At 39.9% G+C, this 19,047-nt stretch overlaps 1 protein-coding gene across 3 annotated transcripts in view; it reads right to left on the bottom strand.

Annotated features, from left to right (window-relative positions):
- Positions 1–19,047, bottom strand: part of LOC111586667 (dedicator of cytokinesis protein 3) — a 51,854-nt gene that overhangs the window by 11,997 nt on the left and 20,810 nt on the right. For all 3 annotated transcript variants that reach the window (XM_023296439.3, XM_023296440.3, XM_023296441.3), the window contains exons 13-38: positions 17,938–18,026; positions 16,584–16,709; positions 14,671–14,795; positions 14,413–14,575; positions 14,166–14,272; positions 12,342–12,513; positions 12,161–12,258; positions 11,602–11,685; positions 11,421–11,521; positions 11,235–11,316; positions 10,643–10,813; positions 9,724–9,916; positions 9,425–9,552; positions 9,128–9,274; positions 8,911–9,009; positions 8,718–8,812; positions 8,449–8,524; positions 8,187–8,287; positions 8,031–8,089; positions 6,899–7,047; positions 6,699–6,784; positions 6,566–6,592; positions 6,383–6,478; positions 6,238–6,298; positions 6,035–6,128; positions 766–914 (exon numbers count right to left, since the gene is read on the bottom strand). In XM_023296439.3, the coding sequence (XP_023152207.2) occupies positions 766–914; positions 6,035–6,128; positions 6,238–6,298; positions 6,383–6,478; positions 6,566–6,592; positions 6,699–6,784; positions 6,899–7,047; positions 8,031–8,089; positions 8,187–8,287; positions 8,449–8,524; positions 8,718–8,812; positions 8,911–9,009; positions 9,128–9,274; positions 9,425–9,552; positions 9,724–9,916; positions 10,643–10,813; positions 11,235–11,316; positions 11,421–11,521; positions 11,602–11,685; positions 12,161–12,258; positions 12,342–12,513; positions 14,166–14,272; positions 14,413–14,575; positions 14,671–14,795; positions 16,584–16,709; positions 17,938–18,026 (2,878 nt within the window). The remainder of the gene's footprint in view (positions 1–765; positions 915–6,034; positions 6,129–6,237; positions 6,299–6,382; positions 6,479–6,565; positions 6,593–6,698; positions 6,785–6,898; positions 7,048–8,030; positions 8,090–8,186; positions 8,288–8,448; positions 8,525–8,717; positions 8,813–8,910; positions 9,010–9,127; positions 9,275–9,424; positions 9,553–9,723; positions 9,917–10,642; positions 10,814–11,234; positions 11,317–11,420; positions 11,522–11,601; positions 11,686–12,160; positions 12,259–12,341; positions 12,514–14,165; positions 14,273–14,412; positions 14,576–14,670; positions 14,796–16,583; positions 16,710–17,937; positions 18,027–19,047) is intronic.

The raw sequence follows: 19,047 nt of genomic DNA, 5'->3' as shown, positions 1-19,047 counted from the left end.
TCCCTTTTGTGCAGAAAACGCTCGACTAAATTTAGCTGGCTGTAGTAACATATATATGATCGGCTGCAATACTGGATGCACTGATAAAGATTTAAGTACCAAACAGTATATAAAATAGTACTGTAAGCACATTGATGTAAAATCTATATCATTAGTAATTAAATAACTACATTTTCAACAGTGTTACAGAAAGCAGAAGTAGTAAGTAAGTTATACTGTAGTATCTTTACACTGTGGTACTGATACTCGTACTTTAGTAAAGAATCTCAGTACTTCTACCGCTGACTCAATAGGAAAGCAAGGGTCAGTTTTGAAAAATATATTTGTCAGTAGAATAAAAAAGAGCAAAGGGCTGCAAAGACAAAAGATGTAAAACAAGCAGAAAACTTTAAGAAAGATTAAAGACAAAGATGACAAGATTCTGCCTCACTCCCAAAGTTAATGAGGGCAAAATTTAATTATGCTTGGGAACAGCTGCACCGCAGATGAGAACAAACAGCCCCTTGAACACTGTAAAAAAGCGATAAAATTTAATGTCACTTTCATTTATCTGAGTTGGTTTAGTTCCTGTTGTGCCCTGTCCAGCTCGACCTACTAATATTGCTCATTTCTTCACTTTTACTCACTGTTGGAGGCTCAGCTGCAGCACAGGCGAAGGCTGGCACAGGTCAGAAATGATGGGCCTTTAACATTCCCATGAAATACCGGCTTGAAGTCAGTGAAAACAGGAGTAAAGAGACAAAGCTGTAAAAAAAATTCACTTGCCTTGCCCTTGTTGAAGTAGTGGAGGATTTTACGACTCAGGTTCTCCTTGCGCTGCCATTCACTCTGACAGGGGTAGTGGAGAAAATCCCTCAGGGGCCGGTCCTCCCACTGCAGCAGCTCCCAGTACAGCAGCAAGGTGAATGCTGCCTCTGTTGTCGAGGAGATACAAGGAGGGGGAAAAAAGAAGCCAGTATGATTACCTCCTATATAACAAAGCTACAGATGTTGAACAGTTTGCACAGTCTGGCCTCTGTGATGAACTGGTAGCTCCCAGACATTTTGGGTCCAGTTTTCGTGAACAGATGGCGTACGACACTAAACACGGTCTGTGGCACAAAGCACGAGTTGCCCAGAGCGTGGTGATTGTGTTTTGGTGTAATGATGGCCAGAAGTGCAAAGAGCACCTGCACAGTTGAAATCCTGATGATGAAAATAATCTCGATGAACACTGTGTGGAACTGTGGGATTTTTACAAACATGCCACAGTTCAAAAAGGCACAAGAGGCAGCTCATACACAGAGAGAAGTATATGCATCTCCAGCCCTCACTGTGTATGTAGTTGCACAGCTGTGTCGCATCGGACAACAAATTCAATGATACAGATCAGGGACGAGGCTCTGTAAACAAGAGTTCGACCAAAGGTGTTGTAACCAAGAGTCTGCGGTAGCAAGGAAACTGGATTCACCAAAGTACAGACTAGCTGTCAAATTAGTTCCACTGCACTTCACATCAGGAAGAAACAAAGCTCAGCCGTGAAGGTCCCCTGTAGAGTTTTAGACCTCTAGCAGCACTACAGAGCCGATCATCTACATGTGGCACCCTGTTTGTGTATCTTAAACATGACCACGAAGGCACCACATGAACATGTCAGCCAAGATATGTTGGTAAAAGTGTCAAGTACACACCTGTAAACACGGATATAAACAATACTGTAGTGCTTTAAATAATTGGCTTTGCTCTTGTTTTGTGTGGAAGGAAATGCACTTGAGACACTCGTTGACCTCAAGGATACACACAGTGCAGTTTGGTGAGTATAACCATGAATTTCAGCATAACTTTTGTTTGTTTACAAGAAAGCTCCACAGGGCCCTTTAAAGTTTTCAAAGGATGTGTGAAATTAATCTAATAAACAGACACTTAAAAACCGCAAAAGCAAAAACCCAAAACACAAGAGTAGCTTAATTTAACGGTTAAGTTAATGCTTCTGTATTTGTGCTGTTGTTGGAGCAACACATCGAAAGCTTTTTTTTTGGTCGCATTTAGAAAGAAGACAATATTGCAAGTGTTTCTAAGGGACAATGTTAAATCATGAATGCAGCTGGGACGTGCTTGTTGTTGCCATGGTGACTCATGAAGTCACTGCAGTTGACAATCTGACAGTGGTGTAGGAAAATGAGCTTAAAAGCTGTTTAAACAGCTTAATCACACGAATCATATATGCTGCAAATGTGCTGTCAAATTCCTATTTGATATTTTCTTAGTTTGCTTGTGCTCTGTGTGTTTTCATGAGCTCTCAGGGCCACTGTGGCAACAACAACAAAAAAAGAGGCCCTACAGATGACGCCTACAGATGTCTGTAAATATTTGCTTGGTCACAGATCTGTTAAAATGGTGGCATAATAATGTCAGTTAAGCGGCTATGGAACCATCAGCAGTGGTTGCTACTAGCAACAGAAAGTTTAAAACGGCTGCTGGTGGCAGAAAATGTGTTCATGAGCTCAGTCAGAGTTACAGGTAGACACAAAGGAGGAGGAGGGAGGCTAGTAAGGATAGATGGATTCATTTTCTGAACTCCAAGCAGTTTCTGGGGATTTTTTCTTTTTTTTTTTACTCCTCTCATATTTTTACTCACTGCAGTATAAAATCCTGATAATCTGGAAACAGCACTTCGTGAATAGAAGTAAAAGAACTCAAAAATGCGTTTTGTGCAGTATAAGAAAGTTCTAATGATCCATAATTCATTCATAAATAATAAAAATAGAAAAAGTTAAAATGCTTTGATTTTTCATTTTACAAATTTTCTATTTAACTATTTACATTTTAGATTTGTTTCCATACTTGTCTCCTGTTTGTTTTGTGTAAACACAGCCTGCAGTTCAGCCGAAAAGTTAAGGAATTTTTGTCATGTAGCATTTTTGTGGATAGCTGAATGAGACATCACAATTTGGAGCTTAGATTTGGTTACCTTTCCTGATAACACTGCATGTCAAACCTGATTATTTCAATGACCTTCAGGATATTGAAAATTCTGTTTCTATTTTTCTAGTTTCTGGTTTTACAGCTCTTAGAAATGTTTTTTTTGGTGACTTTTGTAGATAACATGCCTTTCAAACCTGCAAGTGGTTTTTGTTCTTTCAGTAATTTAATTTACCTGAATTAAGACATATTTCACAATCTTTGTGATTTTTTAATTTCTTATTTCACCAAGTTGTTACATATCGCATAAGGTTTTAAGGATTTTATTTTGTTGAGTTACTTTATCAAACTCTCCATTAAAAAAAAAAAAAAAAAAAACATATTAGGAAAAAGTCCCAAGTCCCCCTTTAGTTATTGATTAAACCTCTAAAAACTCATCTCTGGCCTGGATGTGACTCCACGTCTTTATCGTTTCTAGGATGTGCAGATTGCTAAAGTCCTCACTTTTCCACCTTTCACTGGAGCACACCAGCTCACCGACTCTCTGCTCACTGCAAAAAAAATTCTATGCTACAAAATGGCAAATTGTAATATTGGAGTAATTCAGCCATACTTGTTTTAGCTGGAAACTAATTCTGAAGAAGAATATTTCACATGGAAAGTCCCAGGAAGCTGTGCTTTTGAGATGGTCATCGGTACACTGGGTGGACATAGTCGGCCATGCCATTGACTGCTTATTTTACCCATTATGTGTCTTCTAGCATATAAAAACACCAGAAGGACATGTTAACAATGCAGAAAAATTATATTTTTGTTGGAAAGGGTCTTTAGGTATCTCCTCTCCTTTTACTGCCTCAATGTAAAAACTGTTCACAAATAAAAACAAAAATGAAAACTGGACCAGAGCGCGACTCACCACTAACTGTTGATTACAGAGAAAGAGCTGGATTTTGTTGGGATGCATAATCTGATGTATAAACTAGGTCTGAAATTATGGAGTTACAGACAAGTGACTCAGGTGACAAAAAAAGCTTCTCAGGTGTTCGAATTTGCTCCTTCTTTGTCCTATGAGATGACAAATAAACAAATTTGAATTTCTGAATGTTACATAGTTGGACAAAACAAGACACTTTCACATTTAATTTCTTTTAGGAGATCCTGATGTTAAGTTTATCTATTTTTATTTTATTTTATCACATTTTAATCATGTTTTAAACATAATTAATCCCCCCAAAATTGTAGATGAATCAGCGAGAGAAAATAATTAGATGCAGTCCTACATAAACAGTTTATGATTCATGAAATAGATTCTTGTTTTATGAGTCAATTGCAGCCACTGATTGCCTTTTGAAGTTGAATCGCATCTTTGAATTACGTTTTTTGTTTTTTTTTAGGTGGGCAATTGTTCACACAGTAACCACACGTGCAATCACACTCAACACTGCAGGACACTAAAATGTGTTTTAATTATCCTCCCAGCTGCCTGTTGTTTGTTTTACGTAAGTGATGAATGAGGTCGAATTCAATTATTCATATTTGGCTACATTTACGTGCTCATAATAAAGCTGCCACTGCCAATAATGTGAGTAAAGCAAGAACACTTTAACCAGTTACACTATTAGATAAGCAACTTCCACTGGTTGCGTGTTTATATAACTGAAAGTTACTGGACCACAAAATGTACTGTAACCTCCCTCTATGAATAAATGTGATACAAATTCCAGAAGTCCAACACACATGAAAAGGTTTGGTGTCAGTGAGTGACTGTTAAGCAGAAGCCCTATGTGTTAAACTGGCAGCCCATAATTATCGCCACCTGACATCTAGACTGTCTCTTCACTCCACTGTGATTTTAAACTCGAAAGTCTCTGTTTGAGGCACACCATTTTCTTATCTATTATCTTCCTTATCCGTGGCTGAATCAAGTCTACTTTACATGAAATTTGACCAGTTTTTAGAAGCTCTCTGGACTGCTTAAGGTGGACCTACTATAATCGCTTGCTGAGAATGAGGCAGTTAAGTCAGGAACTGTCAATTTTCTCCTCTGAACTACAAAACCTGTCTGCAGATTGGAACGTATGTTATCTTTTTTTTTTTTTTTTTTTTAATTAAATGCCAAAATGACACAATTTATCACATTTTGAAACTAAAAACAGAAGGAACTGTTGATTTTTCAACTTTCTAACTGCTCTTCAGTTAGCTAACACAATGTAGCATTAGAACACAGGAGTGATGGTTGCTGGAAATGTTCATCTGTACCCCTATGGAGATATTCCATTAAAAATCAGCTGTTTCCAGCTAGAATAGTCATTTACCACATTAACAATGTCTAGACTGGATTTATCATTCACTTAATGTTATCTTCACTTTAAAAAAACTGCTTTTCTTATTCAAAAGTTTGGGGTCATATTTTAAGTGACCCTAAACTTTTGAACAGTACTGTATGTGTGACATGACAATCTGCTGAAAATCTTAACCCAATCTGCGATTAAAACTGACATATTTAATCAGTCAAAATCTTTTCATTCCACTTGTCTCATTTACAAAAAAATAAAAACAAATCTTCAAAAATAAATCTTTTGCTCTAGCCAGATTCTTTAGAAAACAAAAAAACATACCACCACTCAACTGACAAAAATTCTGGGATTTTTTTTTTAGCTGAACTAGACTGAACTGCAGGCTGTGTATCCAGAGCATATAGAAGACAAATGTGGAAACAATTTAAAAATGTAAATAGTAAAATATCTATAGTATGTGTAGTCTCTATTTTTTGTTTTGGTATTGCAATTTTGTATTGGTAGCACCCCTAGAAACTTGTAAAAGGTTGTATTTGTTGACTTCAGGTTTTTCAATTTTTCTAATATAAATAATCAAAGAAAACTTTCAAAGAAAATTATTCAAAGAAACTTTGTTTTTCATTCTTTATGATTTATCGCATTATAACCATGTCTGTGAATTCTGCACAGAGCAAATGGTCAATTTACCACATGAATCACATCGCTCTTTTCTCTGATGCATCTGTTTTCTTCTTATGTGTGTTTCTTAGTAAAACCCAGGAAAAATAACACTTCTGTACAAAATCTGAGACCATGCACCACAACAACAACAAAAAATGCCCCTGTATCTCAGTTACCTGTGAAGTCCTCTGCTTGGAGATGGAGGTCACACAGCTTATGAATGTAACGGATATACATGTCCTCCTTGTTAACCTCTGATTTGTAGAAGTTCTGGTGTTGAAATAAAGGAGAAGACAAATTGTTAAAATCTTACTCCATGCATTAAAATAATCCTAAATGTGTTCACACTAAAAACATATGCATGTCATGAAAGTCTCACCATAAGGTTGACGGAACCACCAATTTTCTTGTTCTCCATCTCATCTCCTTTCATGCAGTCCCTATACATGAAAGAGCATTTTTCTCATTGTTCTGCAGTATATTGACATGAATCAACAGTATTAAGTCGTGCATCTTAATCTTACCTGTAATCCAGTAATCGCTCAACAAGTCTTGTGACTGATGTGACGAACGAGATTCCCGTTTCTCTCCATGTCTCCTGCTCAATCTTCTCCAGCAAGCTGCGCAGAAAATACAGCAGGATATTCTTACTAAAGGTGATCAGCAGTCAGTAGACATGAATGTGAATGAATAAATATACACCTCACCTTGGATAAGGACCAAACAGCTGGGTCCTGCAACATGAGAGCCAAACAACAGCATTTTAGAAGGAAATACTGAAAGAGCAGCATCATTCTAAGTATCATTCACAGGCTCACTAAACACCAGTTAGATGCTTACAACAGACTGAAGAGCTCTCTGTGATTATCATCGCCTTTCCCATCCGACACCATGCTGTCCAGCTTATCCATCAGCTCTGCTTCCACCTACACATTCGAAAGCACATTCAGCCAAAAGACGTGGGTATGTTATGTGACAAAGAGCCGCCCGTCACTGCAGCACACAATCTGTATTTCAGAGCATGATAATGTCATAATGACCTGTTTGAAGTTGCCGTTTTTCCTCTGCTCCCAATCCATCATGTCATGAAAAATTGGGATCATAATATTTCGGACCTCGGTCTGAGGCACCAGTGTGACGCCGAGGAAGGGACCCATCATCCCTGGGATGAAGTGAGGCTTGTTGTCACCTAAAGTAAATAAATTGACACAGACGGTCACCTTTGTTTGCACTAAATTCATGAAAGCATACATGGATTTATTACAGGTCTTCTGGAAATATGACAAAATCTGCAGGGTCAAAAATATACCTACAGCAACTTAAATGATCAGTGATTCTTAGTGGCATGGCCTTTCAACGTCCCCTCAGTGACAATAGACTACAGTTGCGGACTTTTCCAAGCCAATTTAAAAAGGGCACATTTGACATACTCAATAGACTCAACCACGAGTTAAAAAAGTCACTTGGAGCCATTTCAATGCAGCTACAGATGCCAAAATAATCTCTAACTGAATCACTGCCATGTTCAGGAAGAAAACATACCTACCTACCATCAAGCATGGTGGTGGCAGCATTATGTTTCAGCTCTGTTTCTCCCCTAGTAGAACTGGTGTTTTATACGAAGTAAATGAAATAATGAAGAAAGATTACCTACAGATTCTTCAGAAAACTTAAAATCATCAGCCAGAAGGTCGGGTCTTGGATGCAGTTGGGTGTTGAAACAAGACAATGATCCAAACACACATCAAAAGTGGTAAAGAAATGGCCTAAATGAGGCTAAAACTGAGGTTTAAGACTGGCCTCCCCAAAGTCCTGACTTATAAACCCCATTGAGAATCTGTGGAGTGTGATGAAGAAGCAAGTCTGTGTTACAAAGCCAACAAATTGAACTGTACTAATTTTGTCAAAAGGAGTAGTCAAAGATACAACCAGAAGCTTGTGGACAGCCACCAAAAGTGCCTAGTTGAAGTGAAAGTGCCTGAAAGACATTTAACCAAATATTTGCATTGTTGTATGTATGTTTTTGACCCATCAGATTTTGTCATATTTCCAGAAGACCTAAAATAAATCCAACCAAAATTAATTACTGTCAAGATATACATTGTGTATAAAACTCTAAATTCTGGTGCTTCAATACAATACATATCTGTGAGAATGGTGAGAATGACAAACCTAATTTTTGCCACATGCTGAAGAGCTCATACGCCATCATAACTCTCATATCTCCACATCTACAAAAAAGTAGTGAAAAGAGTTAAGAATGTGGTTTAAAAAAGCAACAAAGTACCAGAATAGATTGCACATAATGAGTATACAGCAAGTTCTTACTTGTCAAGGACTTTCTTTCTCTTAGCAGGACCAAGAGCCTCCAGCTGAAGACTGGGCTGGTTGATGTACAGTACAGTGAGGCTGAAAAAGGAGTTCCACACCTGAAGCACAAAGAAACAAAAGTAAATAAATGCTCCACTGAATGACATTAAAATGATGCTCCTTTCACAAATGTAATTACAACAAAAAAAGCACAGAAATATTTTGTGGCTTTGTGGCGCAGTGGGTTTTGGTAAATGCTAGCCGCTGTCCAGACACACACCTTGAAATCAAAATCTGCCTCTGAGAAGTTCTTGTGCAGCGCAGGAGACAGAAACTGTGTTGTCACCACGATGATACTGCAGAAAGCAAACATTACACTGTCAGCTTACAAAATGAGCTAGGTGCCAAAAATAGATTAAAAAAATATGCAACACAAGCGTCACCTTCAGAGCAGGATTATCTGAAGAGAGCCTGATCTAATGGTTGGCTGTATTCCCTTACCATCTCTGGGACAAAGACTGCACGACAGAAAAGGAAAAGCACACTCACTGACTAGTTAGAAGTCGCATGACACTCCAGTCTCGGGGGAAGATAGTCAGTTTCATCAGATTGCGAAACACGCAGAAGATCTTCAACAGGAACTCCTGCAGAGGAATATATTAACGGAGCGTATGCAGCCTTGGTATGGAGAAAGCAGGCCACCGTTAAATGCTCTAATCATGCTCAGCTCTGAGTCACTCACCTTCAGCTCCTCCTTGCTATGGAAGTTATTGAGTAGATGGTGAAAGTGGATCTCTGTCATCTGTCGGAGCAGAGAAAGAAGACAGGAAACATACTCCCCCTGGAAGAAAACCACAGACATTGACACACATGTTCAGAAAGGTTAATCAACTCAAAACTTTACAGAAATTTCACCTTTTTTATTGTCCATCAAAGAGGTCCTTGAAGTGGAAGCTTACCGTTATCTCAGCCGTGCACTGGGGACAGCGTTGTCCTCTGGACGTCTCCACAGAGTGAGATTTGCTCATGATGGATAGCAGAGTCTGCAGCAGCACATCCAGTAAGCTCTCCACCATCATCTCCACCTCATCCTGAACAGAAGATTCCTGAGAAGAAAGAGTAAGTTGAAGGGAGCGGAACAAATGTTGCTTAATGGAAGTGATTTAGTGCTAGGAAGAAATACCTGCATTAAACAGGAAACTGGATATTGCATTAGATTTTTGTGTTGCATATCCATGTAGAACAGTGTACTGTACCATGGAGCTTGTCTTGATTATGGAGAAAATGCTGCCCAGGATCCCAGAACAAATGAGCAGCTCCCTCTGCTGGCGTAGATGCAGGTGGATGTGATGCAGAACAACTGGCAGCAAAATACTACGAGACTCTGAGACATGAGAAAGAGATAAAACGATAAATGAAGATGAAACTAAAAAGCACTGTCTGCTCACTGGGTTTACATATATGGACTGAAATGGTACTATAGCATGTTTGACTCTCTTGTTTGAGTATCTTCAAAGAAATAAAACATTTCGTAGAACCTTCACATTTGTCTCACCAGGGAAGAAGAAGAGGCGACTCTCAACTGTTCGAGCTATGGACTGCAGTTTGACTACATCCATAGACTGTCCAATGTCCACTGTGCTGGGCATGCTCCCTAAGGTTCCTCTGACATATTCTGCCACCTCCTGAACAGTGAACATCTGCAGCAGCTCATCAAAGATATCAGGGAAGCTGTTCAACAGCGCTGCCTTAAAGGGGAAACAAAGAACACAGAAGAGCAAGTTTTAGTCTACATATGTCTCAGAGCAGCTAAACATGCATGTATAAAACCATCACAAACAGCACCAGTTACAAATCTATAAAATTCCCTTTTCTAAATGACAAAGACACAAAACAGAAAAAACAAATTAAGCCAGATATTAATATTCCAAAAGGAACACAACCAAAATCTAGTGTAGGAACACGGTTTGTCTTCATACTGTCATAATCTTACTTTCTACATATTAAGTCGCAAATAAGCTGTAAAATCTGAAGCACTCACTGCTTATCATTTACTTAAGAATACATAATCCTGTTCAAGCAGGCTGGTGGTTGCACAGCATCTGCTGCATTGTGGAACCAACACAGGGGGGCGCTGTGACTTACTGAGAAGGACGAGAGCCCAGGAGCATGACAACAGAAAGGCATGCAGCTGATCACACCCCTAAACTGTCCAAGATCAAGCCAAGAATGGGTCAATAGAGAGGCGAAGGATGGAAGCATCAATCGCAGAATGCACAAATGAAAAGTCAAATAACAATGAAACAAGAAATACAAACAAAATCAATCAACGAAACAGGAATACAAACTAAGAAGATGAATAAAAGAGAAAATCAAAACATTTAGAACAGAAGATAACTAGGACTGCCGAGCAGGTGATATAGTGAGAGTTTTCAAACAGTGAAAGTGACTGTCATCAGGTTTAACTGTCTGACCTGCGTGAACACCAGGTTCTCTGAGCTGCGACTGTCCAGACTCAGGACAAAACGGATCGACTGGAAGAGCTCCTGGATGCTTGCTCTGAACTGCTCCTCCTCCATCCCACAGGTGGCTCTCGAGTACAGGATACGGGACTGGACGATGAATTTAAACAGATACTCCAAAGCCTGAGGTGGTTGTTAGAAAGACGCCGACAGAGACATGCAGTCAGTTAATGTTCACGTCATTCTGTACCATCAAAGAACACAAACTGAGTACTAAATCGATTTAAGGTTAAAAATCAATACATGAAAGAAACATTTCCAATCAGGCCTTGTAACAGAATATCTCCTCACATGATCTAATCACAAAGGAAGTTCAAAGAACACATAGAAAAGCTGCACTCTATACGTCAATATCTGCAGAGGATTTTGATAACTTCCTTTTATTAGCTTTTCTCTCAGCAGGGAATTCACTTCCTGAGGCCTCATGTGGCGTCACATTACTCCTTATCAGCACTTCTGTTTGACCATTTCCTCTTGCCATGTTAATTAATCCCTACTGAAGGAGCCAGGACAGAAGCAGGACGAAGTGAACGGGATACTTTACCCTCATGGCTTCCTGTATGTGGTCCTGTCGGACGACCTCAGCTGAGCGGTCCATGTACCACTTCAGACACCGAATCAGCTCTCTGCAGACAAATTGAAGTTAAGACATTTTGCAGACATCAAAAATAAGACTTTTATGCTTGTTTCCAACAAACTAACTTAAAAAATTGGGTTAATATTGTTATACTTGTATGCCAAAGCGCCAGCAAAGTGGTTTTGGATGTAGGAGTCCATGACAGGTCTGAAGTGGTAGAAACGACTGTCCCTGAGCAGGTTAATGATGAACACCTGAGCACACAAACATATCAGGGTTATATCTATTTCTATTTAAGTAGAGTATGTTGCTTTAAATTCTTTAATTTTCCTACCAGAGACTGGAATACAAGTGGTCCGTATTTATCAGTGTTGTCATCCAAAAGACAGAAAAGCGTATCCAGGACATCTCGCAAGAACTGTGAAGGGGGAAAAAAAGAACAAATCTCAATACAACCATCACATTAAAGGCCTTTCTGATGACTAAAATAGAAACATGGGAAATAGAAAAAAGGATAGCCCCTTCATCCAAAAACATGACAATAAAACCTTTTTTTATTATTATTATTCTGAGATGAGAATGTGACTGCTAAAGACAATTTGACTAAATACCACAAAAAGACAACATGTAACATGAATGCAAAAGCTTATTATTTAATCAGAGTATCCATGTTTATAAAGGTAAACTAAGCTAAATAAAATCATTATATGACAATAAAATCAAGAGTCAGCCAATGTCTTGTTCTATTTCAGTCAAACTTTTTATGTATGTGATGATAAATACTTGTATAGGATGCACTCATTGAAGCTTTCTAAGCCATACATTAACACAGATAAATATTCTTTACAATCGCCTTATGAATATTGTACTGTGTATACTGTGATGACAGCGACCTTGACAATCTCCTCTCCGTTGATCTGACGTAGTCGACCGAGGATGTCCAACACTCTGTCTGGATGGGCCTTCCAGTTCAGAAGAGCCAGAAGGTCCACTGAAAACAGAAACAAAATCAAACTGAGTTCAATCCACTCACACTCTTAATAAAGAAGATTAGTACATGAGGTGCTGCATTACCGTTTTGTGTGAGTTTGGTGGAGCAGAGTATTGTGGAGACCCAGAAAGTTTCTTTGGGGCTTCTCTGGAAGGGCAGATTGGTCGGCAGGTTGGGGCAGCTGTTGAAGTCCTCCTTACAGCAGGGTAAGCTCAAGTACAGACCCTGGTTACTGAAGGTGGCGTTTTCATCACACTGGAGGGTGGACACAGAGAGATACGGGAAGGTTTGGAAACACATTTGAATAAAAGAATGCTGCTCCACCAACACCATGGAACAAAAGAGCAGATTTCTGGTCAATAACTGATCTGATTAAACAGCATTGAGGCGTTTTCATCTCGGTAACTGCCCCTGGAGCTCAGAAACATTTTATTAGATCTTCTGTCTCGCTGTAAAGGACTGAGCCGATTGCTACAAAGTGTTACTGGGCTGCCAAGGACAAACTGGATGTTCACACCATTATCATACACTACGGAAATTACTCTGAGGAACTAAAATACCACTTAACATAATAATAATGGTATTGAACGTTAGAATACATTTTGCTAGCAAACTAAAAAAATGCTGGCATGTTGGACAAATAACATAAATAGGGATTTAAAATTATATATAACCAGAAGTGTGGAGTTGCTTCTATTGCAGATTTGTTTACAGAAGACTTTTCATAGTAAACAAAAACATTAGGACACTGGTTATAAACTGGTTTTAGGAATATTCCAGTTATGTGCTGCATACAAAAACATGATATACTCATTTCAGAAACCAGGATATGATGGATGCAGAGGCTTCAAACTGGTTTTGAGAGACACAGATATGCTACTAACAAGCATACTGTGTCCTGTAAACACCTTCTCCATGTTTCAGAGTGTTCTTAGTACAGAACATAGTGGTTTGGGACAGCGAGAGATTGAAACACACACAGAAGACAGACAATATCCCGAGGACAAAAACACCTTGTATGGTGCTGTTGGATCAGTCATCCAGAGCTGCTCAGCTATGACACAGTGGTTACAAATGTTGGCAATGGAGAGCAGAGAAAAATCCTCATGGTGCATTTCATTACATGTTATTGTGTCCACTGCTGAGAAAATGCAATAAAGACATTCAGAGAGCTGCCAGCATGTGATGCTCTTCCAACACAGAAACACCCCAGCATGGCATAACTTTGAATTTAAAAGCCTAACCCTTTGGACCTTAAGCAGTTTATTTTTGCTCCTGCCACGTTTTACTCACTGTTGGCTCATTTTTCACTGTAGCATACCATAGCTAGAAGAAGAGAGAACTCAAAATATGAAATGTATGATGCCATGAATAATAAAAAAGAAATCAAAAGTTGAATTTATTAATTTTTTTTTTTAAATGCAAATGCAAAAAAGTGGAATCAACCTGTACAGCAATTTTCAAAGTTCCCCTGGGTGTTGTCAATGCTGGAAAAAGAGTGGCTCAGCGTACTACAGATATTTTACAACTTATATTTTTCATGTGCTTCCATACTGGTCTCATATCTGCTCTGTGTAAACACAGCCTGCAGTTCAGCCAAAAAGTCCCAGAACTGTTTTCATGTTAGTCACTAATGACTTCTTGGTTGTGCCAAGGAGTGCAAAAAGTGCTTTTCTTTTTTTTTCTTTTTTTTTTTAAACTTAATGTGGTAGATGTTAAATGTCTGTTTTTATGAATGGTTAAATGAGACATGTAGAATATAATGATCTGATGAAATATCATGATGGAACATCATGTCACAGATAAGTAATTCAAGGGTTGTCGAAAAGTTTAAAAAAAAAAAAAAAAGATTATTTCTATTTTTACAGTTATATAGTATACTGTGTGTGTGTTTGATCTGATCCTACCTTGTAGACATACAGCTCATGGCTCTCATCTGACAGTGTGGTCCCATCTTCTCTCATCAGAGGAGTGAAGGCAAAACCAAAGAGCTTTTTCTCCCCTTTGTCTTTAGCTGAAAGGAAGGACATCATAACATCAGCCGTCATATACTCATCTACACAAATCACACTAACTAGTCTCGCTCTGAGCATGATCCAGTCTGTCTTAATGAACTTGTGCACTGAGGGTTTGACAGCCACTGGGTTGACTCACTGGAGCAGTGTCTGAACTCGAAGCGGAGGTGGGACCCTCTGAAGCGATCTATGGGAATGGGCAGCTTGACCATCTCGCTCCAGCGAGGGCTGTTGTTGTGGTACAGGACAAAAGAGCGATATTCACAGTTGTTGGGCTCCCCGCTGCCCAAACTGATGCAGTCCTGCAAAGACAAGGATGCACGGGAGGAAGGTTACGCTCGTCATCATTCATACACTGATGATATGCTGCATTATAACTCATGTGCACGTGTCATACTTTGAGTGTGTCCCCGTCGGCGTACAGCACATACAGGGTGACTTCGATGTTCTTCTGGACGCTCTTGCCACCCCTCTCAAATTCGCCCCGCTCCAGAGTCAGATACAGGTCATTGCGTGTGTCACCTAAGACCATTAAGGAGGAGAAACTTTACTTAAAGGGGAGTTCCACTGATTTTTCACATTTGTCTCAGAGAATGCTTAGATGAAAAAGCAACATTATAATAATAAGCCTTTTGTTGCACTGGAGGGAGCTGCACAAAATTGAACTGCCTCAAGTGATGTTACTTCAACATCAGCTGGGAATTAAAACTAAGAGTTTGAAAATGAAAAAAATGCCTGGAAAAGTGCAGTTAGAAAAGAGATAAGGTACATTCGTAAGACAAAAACATCTCTACACCCTGATGATGTTCATAAGTTATAATGTCCATGTCAGCCTCTGCTCCACACATGAACTGGAAGTGGTCAACATTAATTAAGCTTCCATGTGGACTAAGATGCGGACTGCATGTCACTGCTCCTTTCGATAAAAATGACCCCGCTGAGTTCTAATACAATGTAGCTCATGACTGCCTCAGCACCTTTCATGAGGTCAATGTTTAATGGAATAAATATCAGTGGCAACAGTGGAGGAAGATATTGCGGTTATTTATAAAATCAGATTATAGTTATTTATATCCAAGTCATCTCCTTGGGGACAGATGACTCAGAAGGAGCGATATTGGGAGGTATTTCAGACTAACTGGAAAGGAGCTGGAAATGGAGAGGAGAGGAGAGGAGAGGAGAGGAGAGGAGAGGAGAGGAGAGGAGAGGAGAGGAGAGGAGAGGAGAGGAGAGGAGAGGAGAGGAGAGGAGAGGAGAGGAGAGGAGAGGAGAGGAGAGGAGAGGAGAGGAGAGGAGAGGAGAGGAGAGGAGAGGAGAGGAGAGGAGGAGGATTATACATTCTCAGTAGACACAAAGCACTGCAATGTCAGCTGATGAAATATTCCGAAATAAACACACACCTCTCCCTTCCTTTCTCTGTCTTTGAGTTATCTTTGAAGACCTCTGCTCTTCACAATTTGCTCAGCACCTGACCTACATGCCGATCTCATGCAAACAGGGAGTAAAGAACTGAGAGGCTACAAAACACCAGTAGCGGAAGAAGTACTCAAATTCTACAACTCAGAAATACTCTAAGTGAAGGTCCTCTATGCAAGTATTGCTTAAGTAAAACAACAAAAGTCTTGTAAACCCAGTCTATCGTGTGTAAAAAGTACTCAATCAATAAAAATACTGCCCTGTGAGGTGTTATATATGGCATTGTTAAATACTGTTTAATACTGACGCACCAATTTCAGCCTCAAAATGAAACCATCTGACAAGTGTAGTGGAGGCATGTTGCTTTGTTGGAACCTAAACAACTATTTTGTGACAAAAGACCACAAATTGTTCACATTTTGTACTATATATTAGACGCTTCTATGGTGGTTTTAATATAAAAACTCAGATCTGAAAAGCTGTCAGCTGAATGACAGTGTAAAAAGCACAGTGATGTGTAGAAGGATAAAGTATCAAGTGGAAATACTCAAGCACAAGTACCCAAGATGCTTATTTGGTGCAGTAATTGAGTATTAGGTACTTTCCATGAGATCGAGCACATGCTGTGAATCCAACTCATTTACAACTGACCATAGCCCACTCTGCTCTCTCCTACTTCTCTCTGTGCTATTTCCTGCGGTTTTTCTCCAATTTAATCCTTTCTTTTCTTACAACCTTCTTTCCCAATCCCTCTCCTCCTTCATCTGCTTCCTCTTTACCCTGATCTGTGACCTTCCCCTCTTTTCCTTCCTCCAGGCCATCTGGCCTCTGGTCTCCACCTCCTCCCTGAACCTCTCTGTCCCCATTACCGCCTACTGCTCTCTGCCTCCTTACCTGGCAGGATGACATCTGGGAAACCCAGTTTGCGTGTGAGTGCCAAGGCCCTGTTGAACACGGCCTGGTTCTCCCGTCTGATCTGCTCCAGCTCACCTCGCAGCAGCTGCAGGGAAATGATGAGGCCTTGGGGGGAGGGCGGCGGTGGGGGGGATGCATATGCGAGAGCATGTAAATAGGGGGGAAAGGGCAAATGAAGAGGTGTGGAGTTGTGGGAGGCAAGTGGAATTGAAGGAAAGAAAAAGCACAGGGACAAAGACGAAGGGAGATGGGAGAAGGGAGGGACAGAGGGGTATTTAAAGGACATTAGTCAGAATGTGGGGGAGGTGAAGACAGACAGGAGAGTGGATGGAGAGACGTGATCGGAGCCAGAACAGAGGGAGGGATGGACAAAAATGGTGTTGTGGAATTACACAAAGATACAAGGGAAAATATGGGTTCTGTACAAATCTAGTAACATAGGCATGAGTCATAATTTAACACCAAAGACACAAAGTGATCTTTTCAGAGGAGCTCACACGTCGGCTGAGCTGCTTTAGCTTCGTATTCAGCTACAATATGTTTCCTGCTTCATGTCTTTATTATCAAAGTGACAGTTTGAGGTGGGCGATGAGCAATTTTCTGTGATGTAAAGGAATTTTAATTGGCTTTGATACATTTCATAATATAGGTTTTTTTTTTCCTCAGATGACAATGGGAAAATCATAATAGATATAAGAATGTTTGTTTTTGGATAATCCAGTAAATTACAGTAAAAGCTCTCAAATTTTTTTGATAAATGTACTCATTTGCTTTAAGAGCAGAAATTATTCATTGGTAAGACAACAGAAAAAAGTCAGCAGCAGTTTTAAAAATCAATTAATTGTTCACATTTTTTGTGTTTTTTTTAGCTTCTTCAATATAACTATGTGTCTGATTTTATTATAGTTGTCTATTATAGGACTAAATATCTTTGGGTTATTGATGTATTTAAATTGAGTAGTTGTTTTTCGCTGCTTTCAACTAGAAATAGCCCTCGTGGTGACATGTTTAACATGTCACCAGAGATGCTGCTGTTAATTTTTTTTCTGCATAATTTTCCAAACCTTTGATCAACGAAAACACAACTCTTTTCATCTCCATAGTAATGATGTGCATGGATAAACTGAAATAAGGAGCAAAATACAACCAAAAATAGCTGTATGACTGAACACAAAAAGATGATGATGGCATGTTCTGCTATTGAGCAGATAAACAGTAGCGTCCTTGTATCCTCTTTCCTGTTTACTCACTGTGAGCTGTGATAAAACAGCACAGGGGTGAAAAGGGGGTGAAAATCTAAAAGTTAACAGATCTGCAGAGACAACATATTTACCATAGTTGGTGCTGGGGGCTGAATACTTGGTGTTGGACTTGCGGATGATGTTCTCATGTACCTGGTACCACTCGTTCTCATTGTTACATCTGCAGAGAAAGACAGTTGGGTTGGGCTGTTAACAACGCACCCATTAGTGGGTCCAGATGGAGGGTTCAGGACTGTGCGCATGGGGACTGCATGAACAGCATGTGTCCCAGAGCCGATTTCCTCTTGGAGAAAAGGTAGCAGCAGGGGGAGGTGCTATCAAGCAGCACATTAGCCCAAATGCACAGCACACTAAGCAAACCTGACAGCCAGCCCTCTACCAGCCTTTTTCATTACTGTGGGCCCGAAGGCCCCTGGGAAAGGCATGGGGAAATGCACAGACTGGAGCGTTATAGGAGCCGACAGTTTGGAGGCAGCTCAGCACTGAATCACTGCTTGCTTTTTAAAGGGAAGGGCCTTTCACGTCAGCAGAGAAATCCAGTAAAAATGACAGCTTTCTATTCTCAAAATCTTCATTTCAAGCCGAGCTGTATAGTTAACCTCAAAAGTACGGCGCAAGGAAAACATCATGTAATGGGATGCCAAAGTGCACAGGTGACCTCTGACCCAGAGTGGACATGGAGAAGGACAGAGGAGATACAAGGAGACAATCTCGCTGCCGACTGACAAGAAAATATGCTGAGCTCTGTGTTATTTTTCTTTGTCCTCTAACTTTGCTCAATTAGCTATGTGTCATCTCCCTCAGCCTCTTACCCTCTCCTTCTCTGTGCCTTCTTCCTTTGCTGTGCTGGCCGGTGTACAGGAGTGTGTCTCTGTGGCAAAGCCTAACAGAAGCAGCCAGATTCACAACACGCCAAGTTCCCTATCACAGGCTCAGGGCGAGCAGCTATTGATTTTCCAGAGGACACTTCATTATCATTCTGGTCAAAACACACCGAGCATCAACAGCGAAGCACTAGGTTGTCATGCACAACATTTTCAGAACATTCACACTTTGCCGTATCGCTGTGTAGACGCTTTAACTCTGAGATTACAGAAGTCATGCAACTACAAAGGAATTAGGTAAGCCGAGGAAACAGAGCAATTTCAAATAGTAAGAGGAAAGTTTTTTTATCAGAGAGA

The sequence above is a fragment of the Amphiprion ocellaris genome, chromosome 8 (assembly GCF_022539595.1).
Source record: "Amphiprion ocellaris isolate individual 3 ecotype Okinawa chromosome 8, ASM2253959v1, whole genome shotgun sequence".
NCBI lineage: Eukaryota > Metazoa > Chordata > Actinopteri > Pomacentridae > Amphiprion > Amphiprion ocellaris.
This window is presented reverse-complemented; position numbering and strand designations above follow the sequence as displayed.